Here is a 17,713-nt window from a genome sequence, read left to right as displayed (position 1 = left end):
CCCTGATTTGGTAACAAAAAATAATCTGTCTAGCACTTCTAGCAGTTTTGCCAATCCCCCAAAAAATGTTGGAAATACATTTTGTGTACTGAACACATAGGGAAAACATTGAATGATAAAAAATCCAGGTGCGCATGACAATCCCAGCCCCATCCCACGGAAAATCAAATGGTCCGTACCTAATACGGGATGTGAACGTGGTGTCATTATACCAACCCTCTATTGGGTGACCTCTTTGGTGCTTCTAAATGTGGAAGAGTACAAATAACCATAATCAATAAGTGGTGACACAGTTGCACATTTGGCTGAACATTCGTTATAGCAAATGACATTGCAGACAAAGCGGAAATGATGACGGCACGTAAATTTTTGCTTATTTACCCAAAAATATTTCGCAACATGCTCCGTTTCGCAAAACAATATTCTTTGCACCCAATCCCCCCTCCCCCCTCTCCTCTTACATTAAATCCTGGATCCGCACCTGATTTCTAGTGTTTCCGTGCTCAGAACAACCACCATATATGAGTGGGCTGAAAATTGTATGCATTAAAATATGAACGGGGGTGGGTCACATTCCAGCCGCACTTCGGTACCCATTTTTAATCGAAGACTAAAGTAATCCCCCCACCCTTTTCATGTTGAACTGATGCGGTTCCCCGGAAGGAAAAGCTCTTGACGTGTAAAAATCTGTTGTTAAATTGCTGAGAGCGTCAAGGGAATGTGTATCACAAAGTGTTTCAGTGTAAGGTCAATATTTATTGTATTTGCTACGAAATAATATTTAATTTTGCCGGGCAGACGTGCAATGACGGAAATGATGACGGCACGTACATTCCAGAGCCGAACGTCGTGAAGGACGGTAGATCCGAACTGGCTTTTTTCCGATTTTAACTTCCAAATACCCCCCCAAAAGATCTTGAAATGAACACATAATAAACTACGCTGGTCATTACCCCTTTGTGGTATAAAACAATATTCTTGGATTTTATGTGAAAGAAGAAAACGCGACACCCAATTTCAACTCTATTCATTTAGTAATATAGATAGCTAACGCCCCTTTCAAGATCAGAATATAAATTTTTATACAATGTTATGCAATACTTGTATTCTTAAAAAATTTTTTTTAATATAAAAACACTCTTCAAGTTATCTGTTAATCAATATATTATAGTGCTGTGTTTGAATTCTTTTTTTTTTTAATCAGTAAGAATAGCGTTCATTATTTCTTCTTACTTATTAACGTTTTGATAAATATCCAACCGGGTCTAGATTTTGATATATTTGTGTACACGAACGGGTCTGCATGTAGAATACACGTTTTCGTAATTGTAGTATAAAAATATGATACGCATCGGTTGTCATTTGAACATTTTATTAAGCATTGCAAAGGAGATCCTACGTAAGTTATATAAAGAGAGTTTTCATTTTCATAAGTTTCATCATACGCAAATACATGTTGAGAGTATATTTCCCTTACAAGAGTTCCTGTTATTAATTTAAAATACAACAAAACGCAGAGTAAAAAGCAGTACGCGACTTCCATTTTGCCTCTGAAAATAAGCACTACTTTCGTCGATAAAACAGTTTTAAACGTTTTCTGTTTCGTTTTTTTATTTTTTCGTGTTTGCAACATGATGATTGCTAAGTGTAAATATTTGATTTTACACTGCATATATATATATATATCACGAATACCGAAAGCAAACTTGTATTGTCAAGATCCATAATGATGAACGGAAATGCATTACAAGCTTTCTAAAACGAAAAATGAAATTGACTTCCGATCAATTGTTTGCAAAATGTTTCTTCGATTATAGTCAAACAGAAGTGCAAAAAGCATAAAAACCAATTTGTGAGTAAATGTAAAAGTAAACTGCCATTATCTTGAAACTTTTTGAAAACATGAAAATCACTAGTCAACCATCCTTTTGTTTCTAATGTATGGTGTTGTGTAATATCAACAAACAACCAACATATGACCTTAACAAACTACCTATTTATGTATGCATGAATTTTCTTTTTTTTTGTCATTTACGTGACGTATCTACATGTCTAGGGAAAATGAAGTTTTAGCTTTGGGGTTATCCTGCAGAGCCGATTTGAAGCCGATCGTTTGATAGGATATATTTCAAAATTGGTTATATTGTTTTTGTAGATCATTTGTATCTGTTGTCTGCTTTATTGAAGGACCTATAAAAGGTACAAATTCGTATGCTTTATGATGATTTATTATAGGATCTCAAATATTTTTAGTAAATACAATTCAATAATTTAAATCTGGCTATGTACATTATATTTGCAAAATTAAACATTTTTAAAAATCATAGATAGCCATATCCGCTGTTACATTTTATTTATGTCGACATATTTACCAACAAATTATCCTGCGTTTCTGTATTTAGATCATTCTATTTAATTCTTGTATATTTTTAAACACAAATTTCGTAACCAAAGCAAAAAAGACAGTTATTACACATTTAAATTGTAAAGGGGACGTTTTGGGTCTGGAGGTCCTGGTAATGACATTTTGGAAATAATTTGAGCATAGAAAGGAAAAGTAAAATTCATGTAGTATTACCTCAAATTGTTGCTTTAAATCAAAACATCCAGAAAAATGATGTTGACATAATATTTGAATGTACATGCAAGCAAAGCTAATCATTTGAGTCTACAATGTGACTTCATCTTTTCTTGTGAAGCAATTGTTTTAACAAGAGTATTAACCTGATTTTATTGACCATGTTACTGGTAGTCACTCATATGTACACATGACCTCGGGAGCGATATTTTCTTGTTCTGGTTGTATTCCGTATTTTCTTGTTTTGCTATTTTTTATGTCTTGGATTTAATACTAGCTGTTTTTGCTATCAATGTTTTGCCCCCCCCCCCCCCATCATTTTAAGCAAACAAATATAAATATATGTATATCAAAAAGTATCTAACAGGTCTAAGACACCAGTAAAAGATGTGAACGGTTCCAGTATTTATCATACGATAATGTTTACTTCTGTATTAATTTAGTTGTTTCTTTTGAGACTTTGAAAACCTTTGCCGACTCCACGCGTGTAAATGTCCATTGTCAACACAACATAACGTTATATTAGATTAGTATTCCCTGCGCCATATATATAATGAAAACTATTTTACCAATTTATAACACTTCTCAAGAACCTAAATATACAGTTAACTGAAACACTTTCATTAAGATAATCAAAAAGACATTTGAATATGAATGTTAACAGTCTAATATTTCTCCTAAGGAGGACACTGGTGCTTTTAGGTCTTTTATAATGCAGTGAATAAAAAAGTTAAAAAAACATCAAAAAATTATTTTCCCAGTTGGTAAAATTCTTTCATATTTTTTCTTTAGCTGATTTATCCCTCAGCTTGGAAAAAATATTTAGTAAATGGTGATATTTTTTTTTTTCAGTCATAGTTTGCAGATACATTCAAGTAGGGTACATAAATAACAACCTAGCTGCCGGATAGCAAATGCCATCTAAATAACCTAGTGGTTGTTTTGTTTACTAGGTTACATATAGGGGTAAGATTTTGGTTAGATATGTACGTATTATAATGATATAACTTTAATTAGAATCATAGTCTTAATTGAAAAGTAAAGAACATAAGAAATAAGGTATAGCTGTTCGAGACTTTTTAATTTCAATTTCTTTTTCGTCAAATTTCAGAAAATAGAACTGACCTATATTTGTATTGATCAGCTATATTTCCCATGCATTGACAGAGCTTCACCTTGAATTAATCGATGGTCTTTTGGTTAACTTGTTTACGTATACATGATATATGTGTAAGGCTTATGACTAGGTATGTACAAATTATAATGATATAACTTTAATTGAAATAATAGTTCAAATTGTAACGTTAAGATCATAGGAAAACTTGTTCGACCGTCACTTTTTAGTTTCAATTTCATTGTGGTTAAATTTCAGAAAATAAAACTGACCTACATTTTAATGGATTGCCTGTATTTTCCAATGATCAATTTGACTTTCTGTTTACTAGTTTACCTTTGTGTACAAGATTTATTACTAAATATTTACATAAGTAAAAAACATTTGAATTTTATTCAAATAACAGTCTTAATTGAAACGGTTAGAATAAAGGTAAATTTGGTCGAGAATGTTCAGTTTCAATTACCATTTAGTCAAATTGAGGACAATTAAACTGTCCTACTTATCGGCTATTCTACCATGCAGATCTTTAACGGATTATCTGATCGTGTTATATGCATGAACATTCTTATTTGTTTAACAGAAAGCACGGAAAAATATAATCTTAAATCAAATATTTATAACAATACGATAAATCAGAAATAAATAATTAACAATTGGAATAAAAGAAACTTGACAATGATAGGAAAGATAACTCGTGTCAAATCTTTAATCCTACCAAACATCACTGATGTTGTATCAGTTACAGATATTGATAAAGAATACCTGGCAAAATTTAAAAAGTTAATTTATAGATTTATATGAAAAAATACAACAGAAACGATAAAAAGAACAGTATTAAGTAAAGATTATGGTGTAGACTCAAGATGATGGGTAAAGATATATATATTGAATCTAATAATAAGAATTGGGTAAGAAGAATCACGAATCATGATGACGCATCAACTTTTTGAAAAGTAATACCAAAATTCTACTTTAATAAACATAGACAAGAATTTTTGATATTCAGAGTGAGTTTTGACAAAATTAATTTAATTGATTAATTGAAAGGAGATACTTCCAAATTTTATATGAAAATGATCAAAATCTGGAATAAACTAAATCAATTGTCATATAATCATATTCAACAGCAGCTTCTTTTAGGGAAATTAATACATAAAAAAAAAATGGAAAAATCCTCATCTTCAAAAATTTAGTAACAAGTGAAGTTCTATTTGTCAATGATATAATTGATGATAAAGGGAAAAGTAATCAAAATATAATAATAGATAGACTGTCTTTGCGATGCAATTCAATATTGTATGTTAGTCTCATCTTTCAATAATACAAAATACAACATAGCATTTAGTGTAAAAACATATAGATATAGAATAGAGGGTCATTTTGATCAGAATTATAAAAGACTATAACATTCAATATTATAAAAAATCCATTTATTATACAACATATTTATAAGTACACTACTTACAGTATAACATGTCTATCTAAAACATGATAAAAGGCTTTGAGCTGAGAATCATGTTAATATCAAGATTTCAAGATTTGTTATAAATCAACACTCAGACACATATATGTCATGTTATGTGTATCATGAGGTAAATATACAATAATAATGAATTATATCATATCATAGCTGTATACTTAAACTTTAATAACTGTTAGTCCTTAAAAGACAAAAAATCATTATTCAAATGTTTTGTCTCATCAATTTTTTTTTTAAATCGTCACATAATGGAAACGATAATATAACACGAGCTTCATCTTCTGAAATATATTCACAATTATCACAGACTTGCTCCTCTAAAAGTCTTTAGATCTCACCGTTTCAATTCTCTATAGTACCTCTCCACATGTGTAAATGGCATTGGAATTGTACATGTCAATATGTAAAAAATAAGAAGATGTGGTATGATTGCCAATGAGACAACGCTCCACAAGAGACCATATAACATAGAACTTAACAACTATAGGTCACCGTACGGCCTTCAACAATAAATAAAACCCATAGCGCATAGTCAGCTATAAAAGGTCCCGAGATGACAAATGTAAAACAAATAAATCAACCTAAAAAACTAACGACCTGATTTATGTACAAAATGATGAATGAAAATCAAAATTATATATATCAACACACGACAAGCACTCAATTACAGGATCCTGACTTTGGACATGCACACAAAATGAGATGGGGTTCAACTAGTTTGAAGGCACCAACCCTCCCCTAACCGCTCTTGAATAAATTATATCTTCTTAGTTTGTTGCCACTTTTACACGATAAAGCTTTCTCATTAGCCTGTACAAATTCAATTCATATTTTTCTTTTCAAATGTTTTAGTGATGGCGCAGGTGTTGGCTGTCCCAGGAGATGTAAGACATGGATTTATTTACAAGGGAAAATTCAACCATGAATTCGGACGAATTACTGGGATAGCAGCGACAACAAAGGCGAACATTTTAGTATGTGACTACGATAATAAGAATCTTATTTTATTTGCTCCCACTGGAACTCATTTCAGGACTCTTAACCTAGACAGTGAGCCATTTGATTTGGCTATTACAAGTCAAAACATAGGATATGTTACTCAACCTAACACTAGAACAGTATTACAAATAGACCCGGACCGAATGGTTATACTCAATAAAGTAACAAGCAACGATTTATTTTCTACTGTGGTGTGTGCGTCAGCAGTCCCAAACTCTGGGAGGGACATTCAGAATAAAGTTCCGTGTTATCTTGGCGTTAGAGTAAATGGTTCTTTATTCATTTGTCCAGTCAATGATTATGACATGTAAGTTATTGTTTTAGAATGTATTCTTCTGGAACAGTTTCCATAAACATATGACATATGTTTTATCTGCATTGAGGGAGGTAGAAGCAGGTATAGTAACAGCTCGACTTCGTCCGTTCATCCGAATAAAAAAAAATGTTCAGTTGTTGTACATGTAAGTAAGCAATTGGTATATCTGCCATGTATCTACTTACTGTTTGCCGATTTTACAACACTTAAAGTTTGTTTTGCTCTAATGACAGAGAATGATTCAATATTTTGTCTTCAGCTTGATAATATTGAGTTGTAGTGAGTAAGCAATTTCCACACCTGCCGTAAAGCTAAATTTTGTCAATAGTTTGCAATTGTACAATATTCATTGAACAGGAAACATTTCGTCAAAGGTTTCCTAGCATCAGTGAAAGATTAAGTAAACAGATAACTTCAATTGGCTTTATCTTTAATTGACTGTGTAGTCACAGATGTAAAATCTATAGGCATGACATGTCAAAGTTACAGCTTACACATTTTTTGAACATTATATTACAGAGAAGCAGACTATGTCACTGTTTTTTTTTATCTTTTATACAAAAAAGTCTTAAAATCCTGTCCTTCATTTCAGTTCATTTTCAACTTGTCGTTGATTTTATTTATTTTCAGTATTCTCACAGATATACCTGCAATCCAACAGTCAGACGGAACACTTGCTGATCCCCGTATTGTAAAGTTCCATGCAGCTAATACCGGTGCCATTTACTCTTGTATAGGCGGTCAGAGCTATATCAACATTAAGAAACCCGGATACCTTAATTCATATGCTAATTTTACCATCAAAACTATGGATACGCCTACTGATATATGTTCTGATAACAATGGACACGTCTATGTCAGTGGCCAGTGTTCGAACAACATACACCGACTGACCCAGAACGGCAAAGTTTTAGATATACCATTAGACAGTCAACATGGTATCATACAACCAGTTGCCTTATGTTTCAACAAAAACTGTACTAAATTATATATTGTCATTAATTGGGGAAAATGTGTTTTGGTTTTTGATGTTATTTGATAAACGAACATAAATAAAAGTTGATATTCAGTTTTATTTCATCGAAAATTGTTTTAATTGAGCCATAGCATATTAGTCATTTCTACTGTAAATTTTAGAAACACCACATCACCTGTACAATGTAAACAATATTTATTCCTCCTGAAAAAAAGTTGAATCGCAAAATTATTAACATTATTTCCATTTTATCAGGTTTTCGCAATGTAGCATAAACTTATATTTGTGTCGATTCTCGATGAATAAGGTCTTGATGATACATGATAAAAAACAATTATTATTTCTTCTTGGTTCATTTGAAGAAGAATCAATACATTTGGGGAGTTTTTCAAAAACTGCTTTAACCCCCATCACATGTTATGATGTAAAAGGGCTGCCATTCTCGATAATTAGGTCTTTCAACTTTTCCGTGGAAAGACCTACTGATTTTGTTGTGATATTTTTTTTTTTCTTCTGCCAATTTTTTTCTTGGGCTGTATTGATGTTTCAGAGGATGTCGCTTAGACTTTTTGTATATGTTATCATACAGTCTATACGCTTTTGAAACTGACCCTGTTTAACGGAACACTTTTTTTGTAAGAGTTATCTCCCCGAACACTGTTTTTCTTTATCGCAACCGTAAAAGAAAGGAAAAAATATTTTTCCAAATTACTCGTCATATCTTCAGAATGTTACGTTTCATCTAAACCGAAGAGTTACGAAGACTCCATATGAGAGTTATTCCCCCTTATGTATTTGAAATAGTGATATTTATTTGTAACTTGTAAACCATAAGTGATATACACCTAGGGTATTTTGATTTGAGGTCATTAGTCCACTAAAAGAATAATGAGGTCAAGGTCAAAGGTCAAGGTCATGTTCTAAATTTTTGATTTTGGCTTGTTTTTTCTTATTTTCAGAAGCCGTATAAGATATTGACAAAATGTGTTTACTAAATTGTTGCATGTGACTTGTCGTAACACATAATTTTTGGTTGAACGGGTACGTTGACTTAAAATTGGAGTTTTCTCCCTCTCATAGTTACAACTAGCTCTATGGTGATATATCTTATTAACCATATATAGTAGAGACATAGGGTCTTTTGATTTGAGGTCCTTACTTTATGACCTTGAAATTTAGACCAAGGTCATAGGTAAAGTTGACGTTCTAGATTTTGACCTTTGCTTAACTCTATATTCATAAATTATAGAGCCATGGGACTTCTTGCATTATGTTGCAAGCTATATGACCTTGAAAAAGCCAACCAGAAGTGACCTTGTGTGAACCGAAAGTAGCTATTTTTTGTACTTATAATGTGAAAGTAAAAAGAACCATATATTTTTTGAATCAGTGTCAAGTAAACTATCATATTATACCTGAAGTGACATTTTCAAACCTGAAGTATCAAATTATCTCCCTTATTCAGACAAAAATGTATAGAAACCATATATGTTTGGAATCATTGCACAGTTAGCTATCAGCTGACACTGGAAATGACATTTAAAACTCGATTGCAATATATTCATATCAAAATACATGGTTTTTTGGTGGAAAAACTTTCTCTGAACAATTGGTTATTTAATTTTTGTTCGTTATTGTTTATCTTTGATTAAACTATGGGTTTTTCTGCATGTGTTTCTGATCTGGTCTGTTGAAATTACCATTATGTCAGTGATTCGTGTGATCCTGTTTAGCTATTATTTCTCTATTGTCACTTTGGCTATTTGTTACTATAAATTATTCATCAATTCAACCAGCATTTGAATGGATCGTGTAAAGTCATAAAATACCATTGGTTATGTCACTACCAAATATACAATTTTTACTTGGGGTTTGATTGCTTATGGGAACAAATATACTTTGGGGACAGAATGGCCATGATTTACGCAAATAATGCGTTATCGCACGGACTTCAACAATAATGAGAATCCAATCATATATAGAAAAGATTAAAACAGTTCAAACGGACTGTTCATTGCAAATTAGTCAGTCCATTTATCAGTTAAATATAGAAAAATGAAAATTAAGATTAATAATTTTGCTCTGGATATAGTCTTTTAATCATTAATCAGTTTCTGCCCCAGTTTTATACAATACTATGATGATTTGACAAAGTTTTTGGTTTTTAAAAACAAATTAACCATATACTGAAACCTAATGTTGAGAACTCCGACGACAATGACATGTACAGTCAGAGATCAAAAGTGTTTATCATATGAAAATTCCACTATACATGTCATACAGAAAGACATTAATTTTTTAATAAAGCTCCACTTAAGTTATTTCTTGTCCGAACTGATTGAAATGCATGCCATTAAATACAAATATGTCTGCAGTTAATTATAATACTAGTAATCAAAATTTACATTTTATGTTTATTCTTGTAATGGAATCACTATGTAAAGACTATTGTGAATTTCTGGCTATTTTGGGAAATAAAACATTTTATTTCAACATAAGAATGATATATGATAGCCGTAAACCCTTGTACACAAAAATGAGTTTGTCAGTAAAAAATATTCATAATTGGACATGAAATAAGTCATTATAGGATTATATTTGGTAGTGCTACATTTTTAACATAAGACTGAATGCTGTTTCATGCTTCTTTGGGACAACATGTTACAGGCTCGGCCAAAAGGGGAGGATTGATATATTCTGAGTCAGGAGCTTGTATTTCAGTACTTTTCGGTTGATTTAGTCTATAATATCATGAATATATGTTTTTCGTTTATTATTGGTTTTTTTTTTTTTTTTTTTGTTGTTGGTTAGGCCGTCGGTTCACCTTTGAGTGATTTGCATTTTGTCATGTCGGCACCTTTTATGACTAACTATATGGTATTGGTGTTACTCACCGTTGAAGTACATACGGCTACTAATACTCAAGTAAAGCCACTTTTGTTGGTATCTATTGGCAATATCATATCTTTTCATTTGAAGTATGCTTTTTTGGCAAATCTTGTTCGTAATTTAACAACAACATTTACTAAATGTTCGTATCGTCATACATTTTATAATACCTTATCCCTGAAATTATAAACGGATCGAATATAGCAAAATTATGACTTGTGTCTAAAGACACATTCACGGATAAACCGTAGGAAGATATTTTTTGTGAATTACTGTCGTGGATTGCCTCGAATGCAGGAAATCGTGGGTTCGAACACCGGTCGGATCAAACAAAAGTCTTTGAAAATTGATACTTGCTATTTCTCCGCTAGGCACGTGGCATTAAGGATTAATAGCAATGACAAGTAGGCGGCTAAGAGTCAGAATAATATGAACGGGTAGGGTGACATGTCTTTCTGCGTGAACCAGTACGTAATAAATCAGGCTCAGCGTCTTGGTCTAGTAAACAACAGGAATAATATTTATCTTATATTAACTTGTTCACGTTCTCAATATGCATTTGATATGTCGCTGAACGTTAAGCAGCCACATGTCATCATCATTTCCAGGGGTAGTAACTTTGTCAAATGAGAGAGCGTTTAGTTCATCGATTTGTCATGATTTGGTACAGTTGGTCATGGTTTGGTTAGGTCACTTCCCAGAAAGATTGCCTTTGAAAGATGTTTTCAAATAAGCAAATACAGGAAAAATAAAATGTTTTAATCTATCATGTGAGTCAAACGATCTACATTGAAATTGTTGCTTTTAAGAAATTAACCCAGGATGAGCATTTTATCGAAATTGATATAATTTGATTAAGCGATTGACATGATTCCGTTAACATGGTTAAGTGTCTATAGATTCGTTATTATTTTGATAATATTTGCCATGGTTAAGATCCAAATGAATACATCTTCGTTCTACCTAAATGTTGATAGTTTATATGAAGGCGCTTTTAAAAAAAACAAAGTTACACAATATACCAATTTACTTACAAGGGCATAATCCTCAAGCGTTATTTGCAAACCGTACAAAATAATCTGTTTAATTTTGTGTGTTTCCTAGGATAGAATAACTCACAACAGTTTGATTTGTATGTAGCCATAATTCTTTTGAACTGTCATTCAGTAAAACATATTTAAAAACACAGAAAGCGTTGCTTCTGATCCGCCTAGCATCGTTTGTTCGTATGACGATGATGGACTCTATCGGAAATTTATAGTCATTGTGAGTGAGTGGCATCACTAGTCAAAAGGTTAAAGAGGGCTACTTAAATTTGTTAAAGCGTAGTTGCTTTTCAAAAATCGTACTTGTTTCATATTTTTTTTTCTAGCAAACTATTCATCAGTTGTTTTTATTTTTAACCAGATATTTTTTTATAATGCATAAAAGGAGATACGGGGTTATATGCCAATGTTACAGTAATCCTACTTCAACACTAACTACGCCCCGAGTTTATATAGTTGAGAATAAATGAAATAGAGACAATGAAAATGGTTTACAACAAAAGTTTGTGTAGCCTTTAATTGCTTACATTTATTTCATTTGATCCCTTGTGTATAATTTGTCTCACTGGACATCATACCACATCTCCATATTTTCATTTAAGACTGGTGCATACGTTCGCCTCAACATCCTTTCTCGCGATTATCTAAACTGTACTTGAAGTGTTTTTGTAACTTGTTGATAGTACTGCATTTGAACAGTTGGAAGGACACAATAATTAGATTAAAGATAAAGAGCAATGGAAACCAAATATTCAATAAAGTTTTGCCTTGGGGTAGAAATATATTTAATCAACGATGAATTTACAGAATATAATTGCATGAACGATAGTTATTGTCAAGAGTGTTGACTACTGGGCTGGTGATACCTCGTGACGAAAAATTTAAATTAACAAAGCAAGATATTTCTTTACACTGTTTGTTGGTTTTTTTTGTCTCGGGAACCTCCATGATATGTTCATGACTTTGTTGTTTTTTTATTCCACGATTTTTATTAGATATATTATAAAGACGGTCAGTTTTCTTAAAAAGTAGTACAGATAAAACTTTTGAATCTGAGTATGACAAGATAGGTTATATATTAAGGAAGAATTTATCTCGCAAACGTGTGTTGATTTATAAAACTTCCGTGAGATATCACCAATGCAATTCAGACCTGCTGAACGTATTGAAGAGAATGTTTATCATATATAAGTCCGAATTTAAAGAACGCACCAGGAAACATCTTAGATCTTCAAGTGATAACTTTGACAACTATAGTAGATAAGATATTTGCATACATTAATAAAAGAGATAATCTTATTTTCTTGTTTCTTTTTCCGTTTAGACAAGAGAATAGGACTAATGGGATGCATTATTAGCCTCCGTTGTGAGTATTCGTATTATTAAGATATATATAGGTTTTACTAATTAGTTCTACCCTTCTTTAATGAGACTGCTTACTGATATCTTATTTAAAAAAAGAATTTCTCACAATAACAAAATCAAAATCAAATTCAAAATTACGAAATCATTGGTTGATGTTAAAATGAATCTTACGTGTTATGGACACTAATTTCATTAGACCTTCCAATGGTGATAGTATATTGATATAGGTAATACAAGTTACTTTAAGGGCATCCGATACAGTTTCAAGGGAGGTAACTCTTGGCGCGACGTTCAACGTTCAAATTCCCAAAAACGTTACTTTCGGCGGGACGTCATGCGTGTAATTTTCCTTAATAAACTTCTCCTTCCCATTTGAATGCCATGACGTCATTGTAACTTGAACAGGTTGCAGGAACCGCCATTAAAAATGGTAAACTCCGGGCACTTTCTTAGCCATAAAGAGAAAGAGAGACGAGAAAAAGTGAAACAGTCGAAGCAGAAAACGTCAAATAATTGTCTATCAGAGCATGTTATAAAACTAGCGAAAACAGAAACGGTCACAGTTGATGAGGAGTCATGGAAAAAAGGAAGAAGAATGATAGATCTTTTTTATGTAGCCAAACAGCTCTTTTGTCGACAATGCAAGGAGGCACTTGCTCTGATAAACATTACATCAGAAAAAAATATGGGGTATGCAAGCCATTTGTTTATACAATGTGAATGCGGGCAAGTTAATAAGATTGAGACCAGTGAAACACATGTACATGGAAAACGTGGCCCACAGGTGTATGATGTAAACACAAAAGCAGCATTAGGTAATTTAATAATAGAGCTCTTGAATTGATATATCTTAGTTGCTCATTCTCTTGCGATTCCATTCTTTAAATATTTTTTTTTAAAAACAACACTGGAACAATATTTAGTATAAACGATTCCCGAATTAATGTTTCTCGAACAAATCAGCTTCTACGTCTTTATAATAGTGCATGTTATTCTTTAAAATGAGAGGAAGCGGTCACAATGGTATGTAGTCAATCTATACAAAGCTCATAATATAACGGCTTTAATTTGAGCTTTCTACATATATTCCATAAAGGTCAACGATTTCGTGATGGCCTCAATAACCAAAATTCGAAGTGATAAACTACTGTGCGGTTTGTGAAAGAGACAGCATCCTACCAACTAAAACAATTTACAGAAAAATACTAAATAACTAATGAAAAAAATCACCGGGAAATCCTCCTAATGTCTTCACCAATCTGAGTTGCGTGTGTAACTTTTACTATTACAGTACCAGTATGTCTAGCTCTAAATTGCAATTAATCTAAGAAATTAAAAAAATCCACAAGTACCTGCGATATTTCTTACTTATTGCATGAACCCGTGACGAGGTTAAGATAGTTTTATTATATGTAAAATCGGTAACAGAAAGCAAAACACCAAACCGAATCGTATAAAATCATACTGCCCTTACATTGTAATATCGGCGACTGAACATCGAAATAGATTTCCTATAACAAACCCATATACAATTTCCAACAAAAAAGGTTCCTGTATATACCAACAGATCTTTCATTTTTATACCAATTTCTTCTTTTCTGAAATTTATAGGACGATGTTATGCTCCCCAAAGAAGAAAAATAACAGAATCAACTGTATTATTTTCGTTTTATTCGTCAGTCCGTCCTCCTCCGTTTTCAAAACCAAGGATACTTAGTCTAGTATTCCGAACTCGTGATGAAAATGTATCTGTAAATAAGTATACCAGTGTTAGCTTTATTGATGTTTTGATTTGAATTAAGTCGACTATAATCTAATTTATGTATATACCTCTATACATGGATATTTAAATTTTAGCAATGATAGATGTTGGCATAGGTGTTCGTCAGCTTTCCAGACTTATGACAATAATGGGTGTCCCTGGTAGTTCTGAAAGAACGATGAAGAAGAGAGAACGCGAGCTGTTTAAACCAATGGTAGATGTAGCACGAGATTCATGTCATGAAGCAATTACAAAGGAATGTTCAGAAACAAGGTAATTATGCATATACCGGGCCGGAATTATTTTTAAGAGTTTAGATTCAGCATATCAAAATAACCATTGCATTCATCTTTTTTTTATCATTAAAATCGAACAAAAATTTAAATGCACAGTTAAAATCAGTATATCAAATAACCCCAAGAATTCGGTTTTTGAAGAAATCAAATAAAGTTTAATTTTGGAATTAAAGGAGGACCAATTAAAGAACGGGCCGAAATTCCAAAATAAAAGTACACAGTTAGATTCAGCACATTAAATAACCCTAAGAAATCAAGACTTTGAATTTAACCACATTGGAATTGGTCAAGAAATAAGTTGATGTCTTAAGTTGTTGGGTTCACTTCTAATTGTCGCCTATACACAGATTCCCTTTATTCCTGTACGAAGCACTTTAAAAGTACATCGTCTTGAATATGCATGAAATAATTGCCACTGGACATCAAGCAATCATCAATCAATCAATCCCTAAAAACTCCACGTAGCTCATAGTTGGCATTAAACGATTTTGCCGCTATATCCAGTTTTGCTGACAATACTAGTCTTTTTTTATATACTACGTAGAATTTATAATTAGAATTATAAAACCAATATAATCAAACATAATAATGTAAAATTAATTATCTTTTAAGAATTGCAACTCCAGGAAAAGGATTGTCAGTAAAGTATGATATGTGTTGGCAGAAGCGGGGATCAGGTCGCTCGTACAGTAGTTCGTCGGGCGTTGGAACAGCAATTGGTCAGCTTACTGGGAAAATATTAGATTATGACCTTCGTGTTACACATTGCGCCATATGTCACAGTGCTGAGAAAGCCAAATTAGACGCAAAACCACACAACTGTCAAAAGAATTGGTCAAAAAGCGCAAAAGCCATGGAATCGTCAACAGGAGCATCACTGATGGAAAATATTGAAGAAGTTTCTGGGGTTCCTGTTGATGTGCTTATTATGGATGATGATTCAGCTACTTTGTCTAGGGTAAAAGAAGCTTTGGACCACGAGGTAAAAAAATGGAGCGATATCAACCATTCAACAAAATCACTCGGTAATGCTTTTTATAATTTGAAATCTAAACACAAAACACTGAGTACAGATATCATAGAATATTACAAAATGTGTTTTTCATATGCTATTCAACAGAATAAAAACAATGCAACTAAGCTCAAAGAAACATTAACAGCAATTGTTCCACATTCATTTGGTATTCATGACAAATGTGGCAATTGGTGCAATAAAAGCATTGAAAATAATTTTCATAAATATCTCCCTCATGGTAAACCGCTAACGGATGATGCTTTACGACAAGACGTCCAAATCATATTTGACACAGTCGCTAACAATGCTGAACGTCTAGCACCGGCTGGATCAACAAAGGATGTTGAATCTACAAACAATATATATGCATCTAAAGCACCTAAACGGTTTTGTTTCAGTAAAAGCGAAAATCTGAAAACACGGGTGAGCGCTGCAGTGTTGCAAAAAAATATAGGGTATTCTTATATCTCATGCATAAATACACAAGCTAACCTTTTAACGGATGCAATCACTAATAACCATTCTGAAAAATTGTCAAAAGAGAGAAAACGGAAACGGAAGTACTCCCAGCAACCAATTGTAAAAAAGCGGCGTTTAGAAAAGAAGAAATTTAGGAATAAATTAATACAGACAGAAAAAAAATAGGGTGTTACTTATAAATCTGGATTGTCTCTTAGTTTAGTAACTGAAGATAAAGAGATCCCGGGAATCAAACAGAAACCAGCATTATTGCCCTTTTCATCTTTTACTGGTAGTTGCATACTTTTTGACCTGGAAACATCTTCGCTGAAATTAGATTCCGAAATTCTGCAAATAGCTGCACTAAACATAGTCTCTGGTGATAAGTTTGATACGTATATTCAGCCGAATAAATCAATAGCGCCGAGTTCCAGTGCTGTTACTGGTTTAACAGCAAATGGAAATATCCTTTTTTACAATGGAAAACCTGTTCATGCAGTTACTTCGGAATCAGCTTTCCAGAGTTTTGTACTTTGGTTAGAACAATACGGTCAGGTCATGCTTGTTGCACATAATTGCAAATTATTTGATGCAAGGCGTTTGATTAATAACATGTCCAAACTAACCTGCTATGCAGCTTTCAGGAAATATGTTTTTGGATTCGCCGACACGCTTCCGCTTTTCCGGCAAAAATTTCCAGGCCTAAATAGCTACAGTCAGCAAAAGTTATTTGAACATTTTTGTAATGAAAAGTACAATGCACATAATGCCGTTGATGATGTCGATTCCTTACATAAGTTAATGACTATTTCCAAAGTAGAGAAACAAGATGTACTTGAATTTTCTTTTAGCGTTGAATCGATTGCTGAAAACATGAAATATGATACAATCGTAAAGGTTGATGCTGAGAGTTTTGGAGATCTTGTTAAGGGAAAATATATGTCTGCTCAGATGGCTGTAAGATGTGCCCAATCCGGTCTTAAGAAATGTCATCTGGATCTAGCGTTTCATAGAAAAGGCTTTCAGGGTTTACTTGATTTGTTATCTCAAAGAAGACAGGACGGTTCACCTCGTGTTACGAAAACAGCGGCCGTCATAAAAAAAATAACTGGATATTACGATAATAAGTAATTGAAAAAAAAACATTGTTTGGAATTCTTAGTTATTCATTCAAATAACAAACATTTTTTAGAACTATCATCTATTTTTACAAAATTTAGCTTTGTAATCACAAAGTCATTGAAAATTGATGAACATTATCAGATAATCTTAATTAATCATGTTAACAAAATGCGTTTGCAGTTCGTAATTCTCCAATAAATAGTTTTATCGCCTTTTTTTAAAGGAATGCTAGTTTATATATAGTTAAGAAAAAATAATGTAATTTTGATTTGTTTCTTAGGGAAAATATATAA

The 17,713-nt window shown here is 32.5% G+C and overlaps 1 protein-coding gene and 1 long non-coding RNA gene across 2 annotated transcripts; both read left to right on the top strand.

The window, feature by feature from the left end:
* Nucleotides 1-3,705: 3,705 nt before the first annotated feature.
* Nucleotides 3,706-7,565, top strand: LOC127723292 (uncharacterized). Its single transcript, XR_007991984.1, has 3 exons — nucleotides 3,706-3,825; nucleotides 6,028-6,481; nucleotides 7,121-7,565. It is a non-coding gene; the product is annotated as an uncharacterized LOC127723292 (long non-coding RNA).
* A 5,809-nt stretch (nucleotides 7,566-13,374) lies between these two features.
* Nucleotides 13,375-17,713, top strand: LOC127723885 (uncharacterized). Its single transcript, XM_052230601.1, has 4 exons — nucleotides 13,375-13,581; nucleotides 14,624-14,801; nucleotides 15,437-16,294; nucleotides 17,701-17,713. Exons 1-4 carry the CDS (start codon nucleotides 13,452-13,454, stop codon nucleotides 17,711-17,713), a joined length of 1,179 nt encoding a protein of 392 aa, XP_052086561.1. The 5' UTR covers nucleotides 13,375-13,451.

The sequence above is a fragment of the Mytilus californianus genome, unplaced genomic scaffold (genome assembly GCF_021869535.1).
Source record: "Mytilus californianus isolate M0D057914Y unplaced genomic scaffold, xbMytCali1.0.p SCAF_13, whole genome shotgun sequence".
In the NCBI taxonomy this organism is placed as follows: domain Eukaryota; kingdom Metazoa; phylum Mollusca; class Bivalvia; order Mytilida; family Mytilidae; genus Mytilus; species Mytilus californianus.
Note: the sequence above shows the minus strand (reverse complement) of the source record. Positions and strands in the feature narration are given on the sequence as shown.